Here is a 17,343-nt window from a genome sequence, read left to right as displayed (position 1 = left end):
GTCCAGCCTATGTCAATAATATAACATATAATAAATATTAAATATAATTTTTTATATTATATAAGTTATAATATTCATTTTATGCAAATATTAAATGACTTAAAATATAAAACATTATAAATGAAGGTACGTCCGCGGCCCTACCTACGAGCCTTCGGATGAGCATGTTACATCGGACCAGCGGATCCTCTTCGGATACCCACGCCAATCTCGGCTTTGGGTATACCTGTTCATGGGCCGGGTTGGGCTGGATTCGGGCCAGGCTTTGTATATGTGTCAATACATTACATTCAGGCCCGAGCCCGAGCCTGGCCCGACCATCGGGCCTAAGTCTTGAGCCTGAGCCCGGCCCCATATAAAGCCTGAAGCCCGAGTCTGAGCCTGGCCAAAATTTTGAAAACAATTTTTTTTCTTTTTTTATTCAATAAAATAGAATTTTACTTATATTAAAAACCCTCAAAACTCAAAAATAATAAACATTTCACTATTACTTGGAAAAAAAGAGAAGAAAAACAAAGAAAAAAATGTTGTATATATATTTTTTATTAAATAAAATATTTTTTATTATTTAATATATAGTATCAAGTTGGGCTCGAGCTCAGGCTGGGCTCTTTTGAGAAAGCCCGATCCTGACTCGAAAGAAGTTGGGCCCGATGCTTTAGGTTCGAGTCTGAGCCCGAGCCCGCGGGCCTAAAATTATGACCAAGCTTGACTTAATAACGGGTCGGGTCGGGCCAGCCCGTTGGGCTACCCGACCCATGAACAGGTCTAGCTTTGGGAGAGCTCACCTCAGGCAAGATACCCAGGCCAATCTCGGCTTTGGGGGAGCTCACCTCGGGCGACCTATGCACATCTTGGGCGGACAAGCCGCTACGAGCCACCACAAAGGCATAAGGAGCAACTCAGCTCGTATGCTGAGCTGCATGCATGAAAAAGCACACTTGACCGGGATGAATTGTACTAGGAAAAACACACCCAAGCTCCACCATGTGTACATTAGAAAGCTATCTAGCAGCCCTGACTCGTAGGGCCATCATCACTGTCTGTCACATTTGGCAGCGCCATCATCACGCATGCCCATCCTATCAATTAGTGGGCCCCAGTCATCCTCTATGCGAGAGCAACGTGGCACCAAAGAGACTACACGTTTGTTGCTTGAGCTCCAAGTGTTTTGCCATGAGTTGCACGTGTCCTATCCAAAGCTCCAGGTGTCCCACATCACTCCAACACGTTTCGTTTGGTACGAGTGGTCATTGCCTATATAAAGGTTAGTTGAGCATTCATTATATACTTTTGGCCTCATTAATTATTGACTCTAGCACCTCAGACAGCTCGGACTATATTAACTTTCTTGTCGAAGTCCTTAGCCCAAGATTTCAACCTGGCCCCTCTGACCTCGTCCTTCTTGCAAGTACCTAGCTGACCTCTAAGCTGCCCCCAAGCTCTAGCAAACACTTTTGATCTTTATCAAACTGGCACTGTCTATGGGAATAGGACAAAAGGTCATTCCTCATCTTTAGTCTACTAGCATGTCTCATCAAAGCCATTCTTAGCACTCTCAGCATGCCTCCCACCATTCTCACTAGGAGACCTCACGTAGACGTTCCCAGCATTCTCTGTTGTCTCCCGATCGGTTGCGAGGGGTGTTATGAGAAGACTTCAACAACTTGGTGCAGCTAGTGTGCGATATGAACATGAGAGTTTTTGTGCACGATGAACTGGTGCACGTGGTAAGGGAGGCCACCTTAGAAGCTGCACGAGAGATCTCAATCCAATACCTTATCCCACAAAATCAGCTATAAGACCAGCAACAACATCAGCAGTCCATTCAGCAGATGGTACAACAAAACCAACATGTTCTCCCTATTGACTGAGTGCCCTCACAGCCCATCAGGAAACATACCGAGCAATAAGCATAGTAGTCGAGAGAAAGAAGGAGTCAACACAAAGAGAGGTCACACTAGCAACCCATCACATTTGAAGGGAACACGTACATTCCTTAAGAAGTGAGCCACACCAACTGATGCGCATTTTCTTACACTAGCAAGTGCACTAGCTGCACAAGTAATAGACTGATGAATAGAGTATCGTTCCCACGATGACTTATGTAGCAACTACTAGTAGTACATTAGCCAACTCTTATCTGATTAGCCAAAATTTAAATCTAATTCAAATATGAAATCCTAATTACAAAACTATCTCTAAGAAATTTGATCAAATACCTTGTAAGCAAATAGAGAAGACAAGCTAACTATGCATAGAATTGATTCAGCAATTAGATCTCTAGGTCATTCGATTAGATTAGGATTCAGCCTTGGTTTGGTGAAACCCCAAGGCAATGAACAACCTCTCTCAAGCACGTGTTCATTCTATGCATGAGTGATGATTCTTCTATCTCTAGCAAGAATCTAATCCCCATGTATGCATTAAGATCTAGAAATTCTAGGGCATCATTTCAGATTGAATGATCACCAACTGAATTGTACAAGTTATCTCTAACCTTGCACTCAATTCGGTTCTTGATTAGCAGATCCGAATTTCTAGACTCTTTCTCAAGCAATCTAAAAACTCCAAGAAAGAAGAACAGTTTGGTCAAATAGAATTGAGATTGCCTAAATTCTTTCTCAAGCAATTCAAACATTACAAAGATTAAAATCAATTCGGTTAGCAGTTCTAACAATTAAATTTCTAATCAAGAAACATCAAAATTGAATCTAATCCATTCGAATAACCCTAGAGAACTAATTACATATCTGAAATTAAATGAAACATCATTCAATTACAGCAAGAAATATTGAATTAATGGAGAAAATTAACATGAAAGCCCTAGCTGAATTCGATTACCACTTGTGCAGAAATCAAGGAAGAAGACAACCTAGATTGATATCTTCCAATGGCTTCTTCTCCAAATTCGAAATTAGCTTCTTCTTCTCTTGAATATTCTTGAATCTCCTTTCTTCTCCTCTCTTAAGCCTATCTTTCTCTTCTCCCTTCAAGAATTCGACTCAAAGAGTTTTCTCCCAAAAGGTGCTTGAACCACAAGGTGCTGAACATTTTTTTCCTCCAATAGACCTCCTTAAATAGCTCTCCAAGAATTCTAGAAGCTGCTGCCCCTAACCTTTCTTGAACCTTCTAGAATTTGCTGCCCCTAGCCTCTCTTGAACCTTCTAGAATTTTCTCCCCTAGCTTCTCTTGAACTTTCTAGAAGTTGTCGCCCCTAGCTTCTTCTTAGGCTACAATTTAGGCTACTCTTAAGCTGCAAATGGGCCTCCTCCTTGCTGGGCCGAATAGGCTCCCTTGGAAGGTTGCGGCTAGGCTCTCTCTTTGGGCTCTCCCAAAGAGTGTTGCATGGGCTTTAAGGGCCGAATAGCCCTCCTTTGACCTTTCGGCTGGGCCTTGCTCCCAGTTGGGCTGTATCACCTTCAATTTGGCCTCCTTTAGCATGGTTTTATGATCTTTTTCCCTAGATTTGTCCCCTTTGACACTTTCCTGAAATCAAGCTCAATTAAGGTAAGAATTCACACAAATTAGCATCAAAACCATGCATAAAGCCTCATAAAATATGTGTAATTTGTGCACTCATCAAATACCCCCACACTTAAGCTTTTGCTTGTCCTCAAGCAAAGACATCAGCCATAAACTGATCATCCCCCCTTATTCTCACCATTTACCGGATGAATTTTTAGGAGGATGATGGATTGAGTGGTCGGAAAACTTGTGTAAATATTCTACTCCATTACTATGAACTACCATTCTTATCACATACATAAGAGATAAGGAAGGGGAGAAAATGAAATTCTTCAAGTTCTAACTTTCACTCCCATTCAATATGTAGATCATCTCCTTGACCGCCAAAATTAACCATCACTTTAAGCTTGGTCTCAAATCTGTCACTGCACCTCATTGGGTGTTCAACCGCATTTTGTCCCTTTGAACCTCAGCCGTCACTGAATTCTTTTCTTTTCTTTCCCCTAATTTTTTAGTGTGTGCATTTTATGCTCCATCTCACACGGGGTATTTTCTTCTTTCTTCTTTTTCTTTTTCTTTTTTTCTTTTGGTGTTAGTCCATTTTATGCTCCATCTCACACTTTTTTTTTTGGTGTAAGTGCATTTTATGTTCCATCTCACACTAGTCACAAGCTTGAGGTAGATAACAATACTCATATTTCAAGTTGCTAGTTTTACTATTCAACTCGGAATAGCAGAGTCAATTGGACTTTTTCTTTTGAAGTTGTTGAACCTCATGCATTGACAGTTCAGATGTGAACTAGCTCGAATGACCATTAATAGTTCAATCAAGTGCCTCATACACATGAAGGTAGTTAGGGATGGTCATGACGAACGTCATATTCAGCTCCCTTAACTTCATGCATTGTGCTAAGTTGGATCATTTACAAGAATAAATGCAAACACATACAGTGATCTCCCTCAACTCATTGTATTCCCTCTTTGAATTCACCTAATAAATAGCAATGATCTTGAGGGAATTTTTAGTTTATTTGGTTATTTCATTGCAAGCATGTGTGTGTTGGGATGATTGAGGTGCATGGCTACAGCCTCACTCCCCCACACTTAAGATGAACATTGTCCTCAATGTTCCTAGTGGTAGGGAGCAACAATAAATCCAGCAATGAAGGTAATTGCATGAGGAGCATTATCAATCAATGAGAGGGGTTAGAGGACTTCCCGTGATGTTCCTTATGAATCCTGCAATAGCTCTTGTGATGGGAATCCTCTAGTTGCTAAGAATCACATAAGACTAGAGAGAGAGATCAGCAACTTATTTAATTAACATCCTACATAAATAGTAACTAAACTCAACTGATATGAATAAGAAAAGCAGAAAACAAAAACAAGAGAGTTTATGACTAAAAATCTGAATTGGGTTGCCTCCCAACAAGCGCTTGTTTTTTGTCTGAAGCTCGACCTTCTAGTGAAGTACTGACCGCTGGCCTAAAAACATCCACCAACCTCATCATCAATGACACCTTCCGAGCTAAAGCTATCATGTGTTCCTGAGACACCCTCAACAGTTTTTCTCTTTGCAAAGGGCTCAAATCTGCTGATATGATTACTGGTAGTGCTGATGGAGCATCTAAGAAAGCATACTCTAGATGTGGAGGGAGTTGCTTCAGCTCAAGGGAGGGAGGATCTTGGGTTAAAGGCTTGCTTATTGGTATTGGCAGGGTATCCAAGCCATCCAACTTGAGACACTCTTTCCCTTGAAAATGTGGATTGGCATTCAGGTATGCTGCCATGCCTTACATCTCTTCATTCTCCTCCCTTGCAGCTCCTCCCTCTTGTATGCCAAGCTCAAGGGTGTCGGCCAACATGCTAACCTTGTTCTCAGCCCTTGCCTTCTTCTCCACCTCTGGCAGTTCCTCACCATCTCTTGGATTCAATTCAATATTATCTGGTAAAGTGCCCGATATTCTTGCTGAAATCATTTGTGCCAACTGCTCGACTTGCTTCTCCAAGTTCTTTATTGAAGCCTCTTGGATCTGAAATCTTGTTTCAGCACTAGCTATGAACTTGGTCATCAGCTCCTCTAGGTTAGATTTTTTTTCCGGCTGATGGAAATTTTGGGGAAAGGGCTTCGGCCCATGCTGATTTGGCCATGACTGATTCGGGTAGCCCCTCCATCCGGGGTTAAAGGCATAAGGGTACTAACTGTATTGCTGCCTTGGAAAGTGGCCAACAAAGTTTACCTGTTCTGGATGCTGCATAAACTGATTTCCAACTTGGCATTCAGTACTGATAGGGCCTCCCCCACACCAATCACAAGTCATGGATTGCACATGCATGGCTGCCATCTGCATCTCATCTATTTTCTTACTGATTGCACCTATTTGCGCAGATAAAGTTGTATATGTGCCCACATTGTGAAGACCTTGCTACCTTCTAACTTGTGCTCTTTCGGAATGCCATTGATAGTTGGTTACTGTCATCTCCTCTATCAAAGTACTAAAGAAACTAGAGTAGAGTCAAATCGGATTCTACTCAAAGTCAAACTGTTTGATGGTAGAGTCAAATCGGATGTTCCAACTCCTAGAAGATTGCTTAAGTCCATATATAGATCGATTAAGTTTAGACACCTTGTGTTCCTGACCTGCAACAATGAATCCTTGTGGTTGCTTCATCTAGATATCTTCAATAAGATCTTCGTTCAAGAACGCGGTTTTGACATCCATTCGCCAAATCTCGTAGTCATGGTGTGCTGCTACAGGTAGCAGAATCCTAATGGATTTAAGCATGGCCATGGGCGAAAAGGTTTCCTCATAGTCGATTCCCTCTTTCTGAGTGTACCCTTTTACCATAAGACGAGCCTTGTTGGTCTCAACCTTACCATCGAGGCCCTTCTTCCTCTTATTGATCCATTTGCAATCAATTGCTTTTACCCTAGGGGGCGGATCTACAAGAGTCCAGACCCCATTGGTCTTCATTGAGTTCATCTCAGCTTTGGAATCTATGTCCAACATAGATTGGACATGACTTCCATCAAGTAACTTTCTTGATCATAGCCATAACGAACTGGAGGCCTAGATACTCGGGTAGATCTCCTAGGTTGGTTATTATCTAGAGCTTGTGGGACATCTCCCACTACCCCTGAGCTCTCCTCATTAGGACTTCCTGATGATGATTGTTCAGGATGTAATCTTCTTCCAAGAAATGGGCATTTCGACTACATAACACTTTCTGCTTTGTTGGGTCGTAGAATAAATATCCTATAGAGCTTTTGGGGTAGCTACAAATAGGCAATGGCTGATCTTGGATTCCAATTTATCTGCACTAGTCTTTTTAACACGTTCTGGACAACCCCAAATCTTCAAGTGTTTCACACTTGGTTTCTTACTAGTCCATAGCTCATAAAGAGTCTTAGGAACGGATTTGGTTGAAACCCGGTTCAGCACGTATATCATAGTCTCTAATGCATACCGCCAAAAGGATGTGGGTAGTTTCGAGTGGACGAGAAGTGATCGGACCATATCCAATAAAGTTTGATTCCTCCTCTCTGACACACTGTTTAATTGTGGTGTAGTAGGAGGAGCTAGTTGTGATCGAAGGGTAGAAATGTAGAAATGTTCGCCTCCTCGATCTGATCGAAGGGTCTTAACGTGTCTCCCCAACTATTTCTCGACCTCTTGCCTAAACTCTTTGAACTTTTTAAAGGATTCAGACTTATGTCTCATTAGGTACATGTAACCATACTGTGAATGATGATTGATAAATGTTATAAAGTAAACGTGTTAGTTACGTATCCTAACATTCATGGGACCGCATACATTAGTATGTATTAGGTCAAGCATGCCTGCAGATCTTTCAGGCTTACCTGTAAATGGCCGTTTTGTCATCTTACCCTAAAGGCAATGTTCACAGGTTGGAAGATCTTCTACAGTTAGAAAATCCAAAGGACCATCCTTTACCAACCTTGTAATACGATCTACATTAATGTGGCCAAGTCGGTAATTCCACAGGCACGTGGGATTAACTATATCATGAGTTATTTTCTTGGGGATCACCTTCGACGTAGTTTCAGTTAAGTTTGTTTGTAGAGAAGGATGGAGAACATAAAGACCATTCTCAAGTTCTCTGTAAGTGAGGAATTTGTTATTATGTTTAATAGTAATCACATTACTGAATAAAATAGAATAACCATCCATGCACAATTTTGAAATAGAAATCAAATTTCTTCTCAAGTTCGATACATAAATGCAATCTTTAAGAGTTACAATTCCTTCTCTGAAATGTAAATCTACAGTTCCTATAGCTGTAACTCTAACTATTGTAGAAGTCCCCAAGTAAAGAGTTACTTCTCCGTCAGTCAAACTTTTGCTTGTCCTGAACCCTTGCAATGCATTACATGCATGAGTAGAAGCCCCAAAGTCAATACACCATGATGTAAAAGTGATCATCATATTGGTCTCTATGACAAAAGATTCGAGATTACCTTGTTTCTTGGTCTCCAGGTACTAACGACAATTCCTCTTCTAGTGGTCGGTCTATTTGCAGAAGTGGCAAGCATCTGATGTCTTGTCCTTTTTCTGCTTTTTAGATTTGCTAACCTTTTTCTGAGGCTTCTTCTTTGCCTTCCTATTCTTCTTGCCCGACTTTCCACCTTCAACAAGCATGGCTATGGGCTCATCCTTCTTTATCAGTTCTTCGGCCCTCTGCAATATATTGTTGAGTTCCTGAAAGCTAACATTTAGCTTATTCATGTTGTAGTTCATGATAAACTGATTAAAGGAATGAGGCAAAGAATTCAAGATGGAATCAACTTTGGTGACATGATCTAGCCCAGATCCAAGAGCCTCTAGTTCATTAATGTAACCCATCATCTTTAGACAATGGTCATATACCAGCTGGTTGTTGGACATTTGAGTGGTCATAAACTGCTTTAAGACCTTTTCTCGAGTAGAACGATTATTCTTTTCGTACATGGTCCTCAGACTATCCAAGATATCCTTGGACACTTCGATCTGATCGAATTGTCTCTGTATTAGATTGTCCAAGGAGGATATGATAAAGCACCTGGCAAGAGAATTCTTCTCTTCCCATTCTTGATATTCTTTCTTGTGGGCCTCAGAAGCCCTATCACCCGGACGATCTGGAGCAGGATTTTTAGCAACCTTGTCCAATTTTTCGGATGTTAATACAAGCATAAGGTTACGAAACCAGTCATCATAGTTTGGGCCCTTAAGCTTATTGTCGTCCAACAATTTGGCGAATTGTATGTTTTCCATTTCTGATAAAAGGCAAAGCAAATATTAGTCCACAACTTCAATTGATTCATATTATCCACATAGAAGTGGCTTTTAATCTATGTTCCATTTCCATTTATTCATCTCTGAGATTTCCCTCTTATCTCAGTGACAGAGACTGTAATGTATATCTCTGGAAATGTGGGAAATCGCATACAGTGCATGGAGCCAACTGTTTCAGTTGCATAACCCCACCACCTTTTGTGAAGGATTATATTCACTCATCTTATGAGCTTTCCCTTTGGCCCCAGTCAGTCAAGGTTCATTGCCATTTTAGGTTAAACCTTTCTATCAAGTAAGTGCAAATCCATCATATTCGTGAATACCAAGGTATCGTGAAAGAGTCTTCCAATTTAGGATAGGCCCCTCCCACATCAGTCTATGACACCCCTATCATCTTATGAAACAATCAAACAGACTCACCAACAAATGGATAACCCAATTTTATGGTGCATCTCCTCATTACTGAAAAGTCCATATTCATGCTAATGATGGAAGGTCTTTAGAATGTTTATCATATGAATCTCCCTATCACATGCACTTATATATAACTGGAGGGAACAATAAATTATGCCCTAGTTCTGATTTAGGTCAAACCAAAGTGGCTGCCACTGACTTTCTCAAAGTCAGATTTAGATGGGCCCTAAACGGGCTAGGGTTATGCACGGTTCCTCTTGGGGAGGAAGTTGATGTGGGGCCCATCAAGAAAGGAGATCATCCAATGATCTTATGGACACCATGACAATGATGTGCATTCAGCCATGGTGTGCGAAGAGAGCCACTAATCGAATGAACATGGGCTAAGTGCTTATGGCCCATGTGCATAGCACATCACACATACATATATCACATGCATCACATAATTGATCCAATCAATTAAATCAACTGTAAAACCCTAAATTAATTAAGTTAAATCAATATCAACCCATTAAAGCCCATAACATTATCAACCCATTAAAGGCAGTTCAGCCCATATAGCATTTATGCTGAATTAGGGCTAATGCAGTTTTAACTTAATAAAATTGGGTTTCACAGGGTGGGCCAAATTGTATTTTATAATAGGCCATCAAACCCTTAGCCCAAATCAGAATTTGGGGTTGAGAACAAATCCTTATTGTACCACAGGTTCAGTCCAACCAGTTTAGACCAATCTTGTGTCAAACCGGCCTAGGGTTTGGTGTCTATTGTAAGATACAATTCAAGATTGTGATATGAAATTAATTACAACCGATTAAAGACAATCAAGAATCAGCAAGAATACATATCAGAAGGTTGTACGTGTGATTTCACACCTACAAAACAGAGGGTTAATAGCAGATAGTGAAACCGTTATTTGTAAATCGCAAATTGCAGTTTCTCAAACTGCAAAAGGTCTTCTCTTCCTCCATGCTCTCCAGCAAGTCTTTAGACGTGAAAAAAATATAAAAACCTATTTTTCTATTAAGTACATCACATCAAATCCTATACATTTTGTCTAAAAAAAATTATCTACAGACCAAAAAGAATAGAATAAAAATTTGCAGGGTTCTCAAATCTTGCCACCTTTAAAGAATTCGATCTCCATCACACGACAGCCCAAGAATCCAAGAAACAATTACAGAACCATTCCATAATCATTAAAGAATAATAAAGAATTAATTTCAGATCTACACGCCCGTTACTGAGAACCGATTTCTTAGAAAAACAGTAAACTTGCGCAAATCGGGTAGAACGATTTATGCCCATTTGCGCAGGTTCAGATCTGGTCTAGATTTAGTTCAAGACTTGAACCTGGCTCTGATACCACTGAAGGGAAGGGAGATCCATCATATGGATGGCTGAATAATGCAGGGTGGCTAGGTGAAATTTCAAAAATTTTCCTTCTCCCTTATAAGAATCATATTCCCAGTTTTAGAAAACTGTACTTTCAATGATCATTCTTGAAACAAACCAGACCAAATCTGAACCAAGATTAGGGAGAGGTATACCTGATACGGAATCCATGAAAAAGCTCCTCTCAATGTAGGTGTTCATGCCCAAAGAGGTTACCAAATCCTTCATCCACTGAAGATGACACAGCTTAGGGTGAGGAAGAATCAACAAGGGGTTTTTCAGCAAGAATCGAACAGTGTTGTGAGAAGAAACAATATCAAGATCCAATGTTGATTACTCTAAGAGGTGGAGATTGAACAGGGTAGGGCGACAAGAGCAGAGGGAGAAAGAATTGAATGCAGAAAACAGTGGAACTGTGTAACCTTTTTCCAGTTCGCCCTCCTCTTGAGATATAATCCTTAAAGAATCAACCTCCTAATCTGATTAGGAGTTTCTTGATCCAAATCTTTATTTGGATCTGATCTCTTTAAGTGATAAGGCTTATCCCTTATCTTATCTGCAGATCAAGATCAACTTCTCCTAATCAAATTAGAAGTTTTCTAATCCAAATAGGTAGGTTTCTTAACTTAAGGCAGACAGCTAAAAGGAAGAAAGACAAATGATTTCACAGCTCCTCTGCCCAATTGGGCCTCCCTCTCTCCTCCCTCCTTGGAGCTCGTTCGGGAGACCCACTAATGGACTATGAGGCGGGCAGGGTGGATAGTTGACTTCTCCCTGACTGGTGATTGCGTTGCTAATATGAAGGCATTTGGGGAGAGCTGCCCCAAGGTGATCAAAAGACATTTCAAGATGTCAGTGATTAGGCACATGAGAGGGAATCTCAACCTAGCCTCGATGTTCTATTCGTAAACATAGACCATGTTCTCGCTATGATGCCATGAGACCTCGTTGGGGGTAGGATGTTTGAATTGGAAGGCCTTTGGGGCTCTGTAGAGAAGACAAATCTTTTCTAAGTCAACTAAAGTAGTGCGGGTAGGGGTAAATCGCTTGGAGGGATCTATGATGAGCTAGTTATAGAGCCTCTCTAAGATCGAGGCATGCCACTCCAACTCCTGATGCTCAAAAGGGGGTGAATCAAGGAGCTCTTCTTGCTTCATTTAGAGCACCCTATCCATCTCTCCAAAGTCTTCTGCTAGAGAGCCCAACATGGAATTTAAACAAAGCAAAAAGAAAGTGAACTTGGGAGGGAAAGACTCACCCGGAATGAGAAGAAAAAGGACCAAGAAGGGGACCGACTATGAACTGGGAAGCCTTAAGAACTGTGCTCTTGGTCTCAAGAGCAAGACCAGTTTGAATAGTTGAACAAAATGGACCCCCTCAAGGGGTCCTTGTTTACAGGCAAAGATGGTGGACCTCCAATGACTAAAATCAAACCAATCCGATGGTCAAAACTCGCAATGGCTGGGCTTCTTGAGGCCCGAAACCGATTAAGCACATTTTTGGAATCCACTTTGAGTTAATTAATGGCTTCAGGTTCATGTGTGCAACCAACACAACATGTCAAAACAAGTTGGAGCGACACATCCCTTATGGATCGACGGGTTTTGAGGAAAATGGCATGACAGAGTGTCTGACAAGAACCATCCCTCTCAAGTACTTCCATCACATGAGCTAGTTCACCTCGGCCTTGGAAGTGGGGGTAGAAGTAACCTCTAATTGGGAGAAGCCATGTGGCAGCTTTAGGAACATTCACATCCCTACCTATGAGTTGCACCTAGAATGAGCATGCCACCTTGGACCAGCAGATTCTCCTCGAATACCTAGGCTAATCTCAGTTTTAGGGGAGCTCACCTTGGGGACCCACCCACGCCTCGAATAGACCAGTCACTACAAGCCACAGCAAAGGCATAAAAGGGCAGCTCAGCAAGCGAGCCAAGCTGCATGCATAAGAAAGAACACCCCACCGGGACAAATTGCACTAGGAAAAGCACACCTGAGCTCCACCACATGTACACCAAAAGGCCATCTAGCAGCCCCGCCTGGCAGGGCCATCATCATTGTCTATCACATCTGATAATACCATCATCACACATGCCCATCCTATCAGTCAGTGGGCCCTAGGCCTCTTCCATGGGAGAAAAATGTGGCACCAGAGAAAGCACGTGTCCTGCCCGAGCTCCAAGTGTTCTGCCTTGAGTTGTACATGTCCTTCCTGAAACTCCAGGTGTCCTACATCACTCCAACACATTTCATTTGGCACGAGCGGCCATTAATTGTTGACTATATAAAGGTTAGTTGAGCATTCATTATAGACTTTTGGCCTCATTAACTGTTATGTTTAGTACCTCAAACAGTTCAACCGATATTAACTTGCTCATTGGAGTCCTTAGCTTGTGATTTTCACTCGGGCCCTCTGACCTCATCCTTCTTGCAAGTATCCAATCGACCTCTAAGCTGCCTTTGAGCTCCTACCGAGACTTTTGATCTTCATCAATATACATTTAAAATACTGTATATTAAACACAATAGGCACAAATAAATTAGAGATGAGATTTTATAGGAAAAGACATCTTAAGGTAGTGTTTGATACTATGTTTATATTGTGGACGGTCCCGCCAACGATAATAATTGGTGTTCAAATTGTTTGGGGCGGTCCCTGTCCCCAATAACTCGTGGATAGGGACCATCCCAAATCAATTTATTGTTCATGCTTATTTTTCATGGATGGTCCCCAACCACCGGTAGACAAAAAGGGGTAAAATAATTGGTGTTCAGTTCATTGGGGACGGTCCCTGTTCCCAATAACTTGTGGACAGGGACTGTCCCATATCAATTTCTCGTTCATGCTTATTTTTTATGAATGTTCCCAACCACCAGTAGACAAAAAGGGGTATGTGATATTATACATCACATGCCTTAGTATTTTGTTGTTTTCTTACCATTACACCTTCGAAGTTATAATTTTGATGATATAGCTTTTAATTTTTTAGCATAAGTTCCACTACTTTTATTGAAGTTTTAAATAATCCAATAATTGTTTATTGAATTATTTAAATCTTTAATAAAAATAGCTTTGTTATTGTTTAATTATTTTTCTCATTTATTTTTTGTTAAAATATTTTTTATTGGTTAATATGAATTTATTGATGATATTTTCAGATTAATTTGGATTATTGAATATAACCATTTATTTATAATCAATTGTGTAATATATATAAGATATATGAAATTAAAAAATATGGTGTGAACTAATTATCTATTTTTCATACAATTTATCAACAAGTTGATTGTGTATGGAATCACAAACCCACGTTAGGATCGTATCGGGTTTGAATTTGGGGTTGTTTTGGAGTTGACCTTAGGGAAATTTGTATTAACCTGACCCATTAACATTGCAGCTTTAGTTGGATAAAAGTGTATTTATTATATACGAGATGGACCAGGCCAGGTCAGGTTCAGCATCCATCTTCAATTAATCGGGCCGGGTCGGAAACTGGACCTGACCCGTTGGCATTCCGAGCTCAGATTTTAAACTTCACGCAGAAAGGAATTTGGAAGGCATTCTGTTTTGGTGGTGCATACAAGTAGGAATAGCAGTTTGTGGGGCATCTATGGCCCACCAATCCAATGATCACGATTGATAGGCCAATAGCCCATATGACAACGTGATGAGCATCTTCAGCACCATCAGCCATGGTGTTCGCTATCATATTAATTTTTTATTTAATGTTGTAAAAAGATGATGCAAATGCACATGCGCTCTAAAAGGCTACTAGTCTATTATCTGTCTCTGTCTACTGCATAGAAATTGGACATCGAGACTCAGTCTTCCTATTATAATCTCATTTCCTTCCAATCTCACAACCGAGCGCTTTTAGTTCTTGTCCTCTGTTTCAAACCCAAAGAATAGGCACGGAGAAGTGAAGCAAAGAGAAAACGAATTCAGACTTCTCCTTCGCTTACACGGTCAATTCTTTTACTCTATGTCCTCTGAACTTTTCCTCTTCGATGGCCCTTTCTTTCGAAGTTCAAGTTCCGACATGGTTTCCTCCGATGCGGACTTGCAGTTCTTGTTGGAGCCTTTCCATCCTTTTGCTGAACTACCCTTTGATATCCTCAATGCCTTCTCCGACGACCCAGGCCTTCAATTTCTGGCCGACCCATCACCCCCCGCCCACCAAAGCCCGTATGATATCGTCTCATGTTCTCCCCCAAGCCAACAGCTAGACAATTTATCACTGAGCCCCACGACCTCTGTTCCCTCTGCTGTCGAGTCGGCTGTTGGTAATACTCCATGTTTATTTGTTTTGGATGACTTTGGAGTGAAAGCGGAGGGGGACTACATGAATTTTAATAATTTTCGTATAGCTTCTACTTTTTCAAACGGTCATGGTACTGGGAAGGGAACAGGGATGATGCAGAGGAGCTTCAGTAGCCAATCTCTTGACCGAAAACCGAGTTTCTTCCAACCTTGTTTCAATCCTCTCATGGAAACCCCAAATTTCCAATTCCAGCCTGTGAGTTCGCATGAAAAAAGTAAAACATCGGTACCCATGAGAAGGGTTTGCAGTACTGGAGATTTACAAGTTAGAACTATCCTTTTCTTGGCTTTGATTTTGTTATGAGCTTTCTGTCAAACCTAACTAAATCATCTCTTTCTTTTTTCTCTCTCCTTTTTTTTTCTATTTAATCTTCAGAGAATCAAAGGAACGCAGCCAAACAATCAATTCTTCTCAAGCCCCTTAAGCACCGAGAATTCGTTTACAGAAGAAGCTGGGTTCAAAGTCGGACGTTACAGTGCAGAGGAAAGGAAACAGAGGATTGACAGGTACAGAAGCAAGCGCAACCAACGAAATTTCAACAAGATAATAAAGGTATAAAAAAATGAAAAAGAAAAAGAGAAAAACATCGCTTACTTTAATCAAGAATCAATAGAGTAATCAAAACCTGAACAACAACGAAATGGTGAGCGTGATATTAATCTGAATAAAGGCTTGTCCTTACTCTGCTCTTCTCTGACCAGTATGCCTGTCGAAAGACACTAGCCGACAGTAGGCTTAGAGTACGTGGAAGATTCGCCCGTAGCGATGAAACTGCAGAGATTCCCAACCGAGATGAAGAAGACAAGCATTGGGTAAATTTCTCTTTCATCCATCTCTCTTTATTTTTCACAGTTCCACTCTCCTTCCTTTCTCTTTCACGGAATTACATTCAGTATATTCAGTATAAAAGAAGAAAACAGAGAGGAAAGAAAAAGAAGCTAAGACACGAATGTAATTACTGTTGGTGAATCTTAATGTATTTCGTAGATTGACGGGTTCCACGAGGATGAAGAGGAGACGATGAGAGCAGGGTTCACCAAAAGCTTGGGCAACACTCGGCCTCAGTAGTAGGAGTCGGAATTATAATGGCCGTGGTCTGTAGGTGGGGTTGAAGCATTCTTCTTTTGTGGCAAGGGCTATCTAAATACAGCGCCGATGGTTCAGCCTTCAGGTCTTGACTCCGGGGGTCTATTGGGATGACAATTTTCACCCTACCCCGCCGGCAAAATTGGTGTTTGGGCAGGGACATGTTTTGGAATTTTATAATCCATATGTATACGGGTAGGGCATGGTATTAAGCCAAACCCGTCCTCACTTGGACAATGGATATTATGTATTATGTGTTTAATTTAATAATGTTTTATGATACATTAAATTTAATAATATTTTGAATTATAGGATGATTGTTAGTTTATGTGTTCTATATGTTTTAATCAAATAATTGAAAACCCTCAAATCCGGCTAAAGTTTAAATGTAAGTTTTGGACCCGATCCATCAACCCAATTTGCTCCACCCTCAAAATGGAGAGGGTTTGGATTTTGAAAATCCAACCTCTTACAGGATTTGGAGAAGATAATCTTGAGAGGTTTAAGGAAGCGAAAAGGATCTCAAATTTATAAAACCTTCCCTGAACTCACCCTATTGCCATCCCTACTTTGAAGTGATGTAATGTAATCAGTCTCAAATGATGCATGATGGGGTCACAACTCACAACCAAACTTGCAAAATAATGTATTATTTTTCATGGTATCATCATATGATAGTAATGATATTCAATTTTTTTTTTTCTTTTGCATTCTTACCAAACTCAACCTAAACCCCAATTTTCCTTTTATCATCATATTGTGATGGTGGGTGTTATTGGGCATTTCAATTGGGACTGTGATATGGATGGCTTTGAATCGGTCATGACTCTGAGTCCGATTTTAGACTCCAAAACCATCTGATGGATCAAAACAGTTCTATTCAAAACTTGTTGATATATGAATATTAACGTGCCGACCCGCCAAGTACTCTTATGTATGTATTAATAGTATTTATGAAGATGCTAATTATGGTATAGATTATGATTAATTCTTGCCTTCATCATCAGATTGAGGCGGGTTTGTTTTTGTAGATTCGATTTCAAGTCTCCCCTACAGGCTACAACCATTCAAAAGACCTTAACCACAAGATTTTGGGTTCAAGGAAGGAATTAATCCTAACTCATTTGCCTAGTAAAAAAGTTAAAAAAGAATAACAGTAATTTTTTATGCAAAGTAAAATTGTTTATTACAGCCTTTGCTACATATGCAACATTTAGCAAAACAGGTTTTGTTTTCTTTCTACAAAAGACTGAGTTTGGGCTATGGCCAAAGACCCTGCTGACTGTTTTGTGCTGTGTAACACAGCACCAGCCGTTTTGCCTCTTTCCTCTACTATTTGTCGGTTCATATGCTTATTTAGTGAT

The 17,343-nt window shown here is 40.5% G+C and overlaps 1 protein-coding gene across 1 annotated transcript; it reads left to right on the top strand.

Annotated features, from left to right (window-relative positions):
* Positions 1 to 14,417: 14,417 nt before the first annotated feature.
* Positions 14,418 to 16,293, top strand: LOC104610655 (uncharacterized). Its single transcript, XM_010277388.3, has 4 exons — positions 14,418 to 15,157; positions 15,269 to 15,445; positions 15,595 to 15,705; positions 15,881 to 16,293. The coding sequence occupies exons 1-4, from the start codon at positions 14,555 to 14,557 to the stop codon at positions 15,959 to 15,961; spliced, it is 972 nt and encodes a 323-aa protein (XP_010275690.1). The 5' UTR covers positions 14,418 to 14,554; the 3' UTR covers positions 15,962 to 16,293.
* The last annotated feature ends 1,050 nt before the right edge of the window (positions 16,294 to 17,343 follow it).

The sequence above is a fragment of the Nelumbo nucifera genome, chromosome 6, assembly GCF_055504915.1.
Source record: "Nelumbo nucifera cultivar China Antique chromosome 6, China Antique-T2T, whole genome shotgun sequence".
NCBI classification, from domain to species: Eukaryota; Viridiplantae; Streptophyta; class Magnoliopsida; order Proteales; family Nelumbonaceae; genus Nelumbo; species Nelumbo nucifera.
The sequence above is the reverse complement of the archived record's forward strand: the minus strand, read 5'-3'. Positions and strand labels throughout refer to the sequence as shown.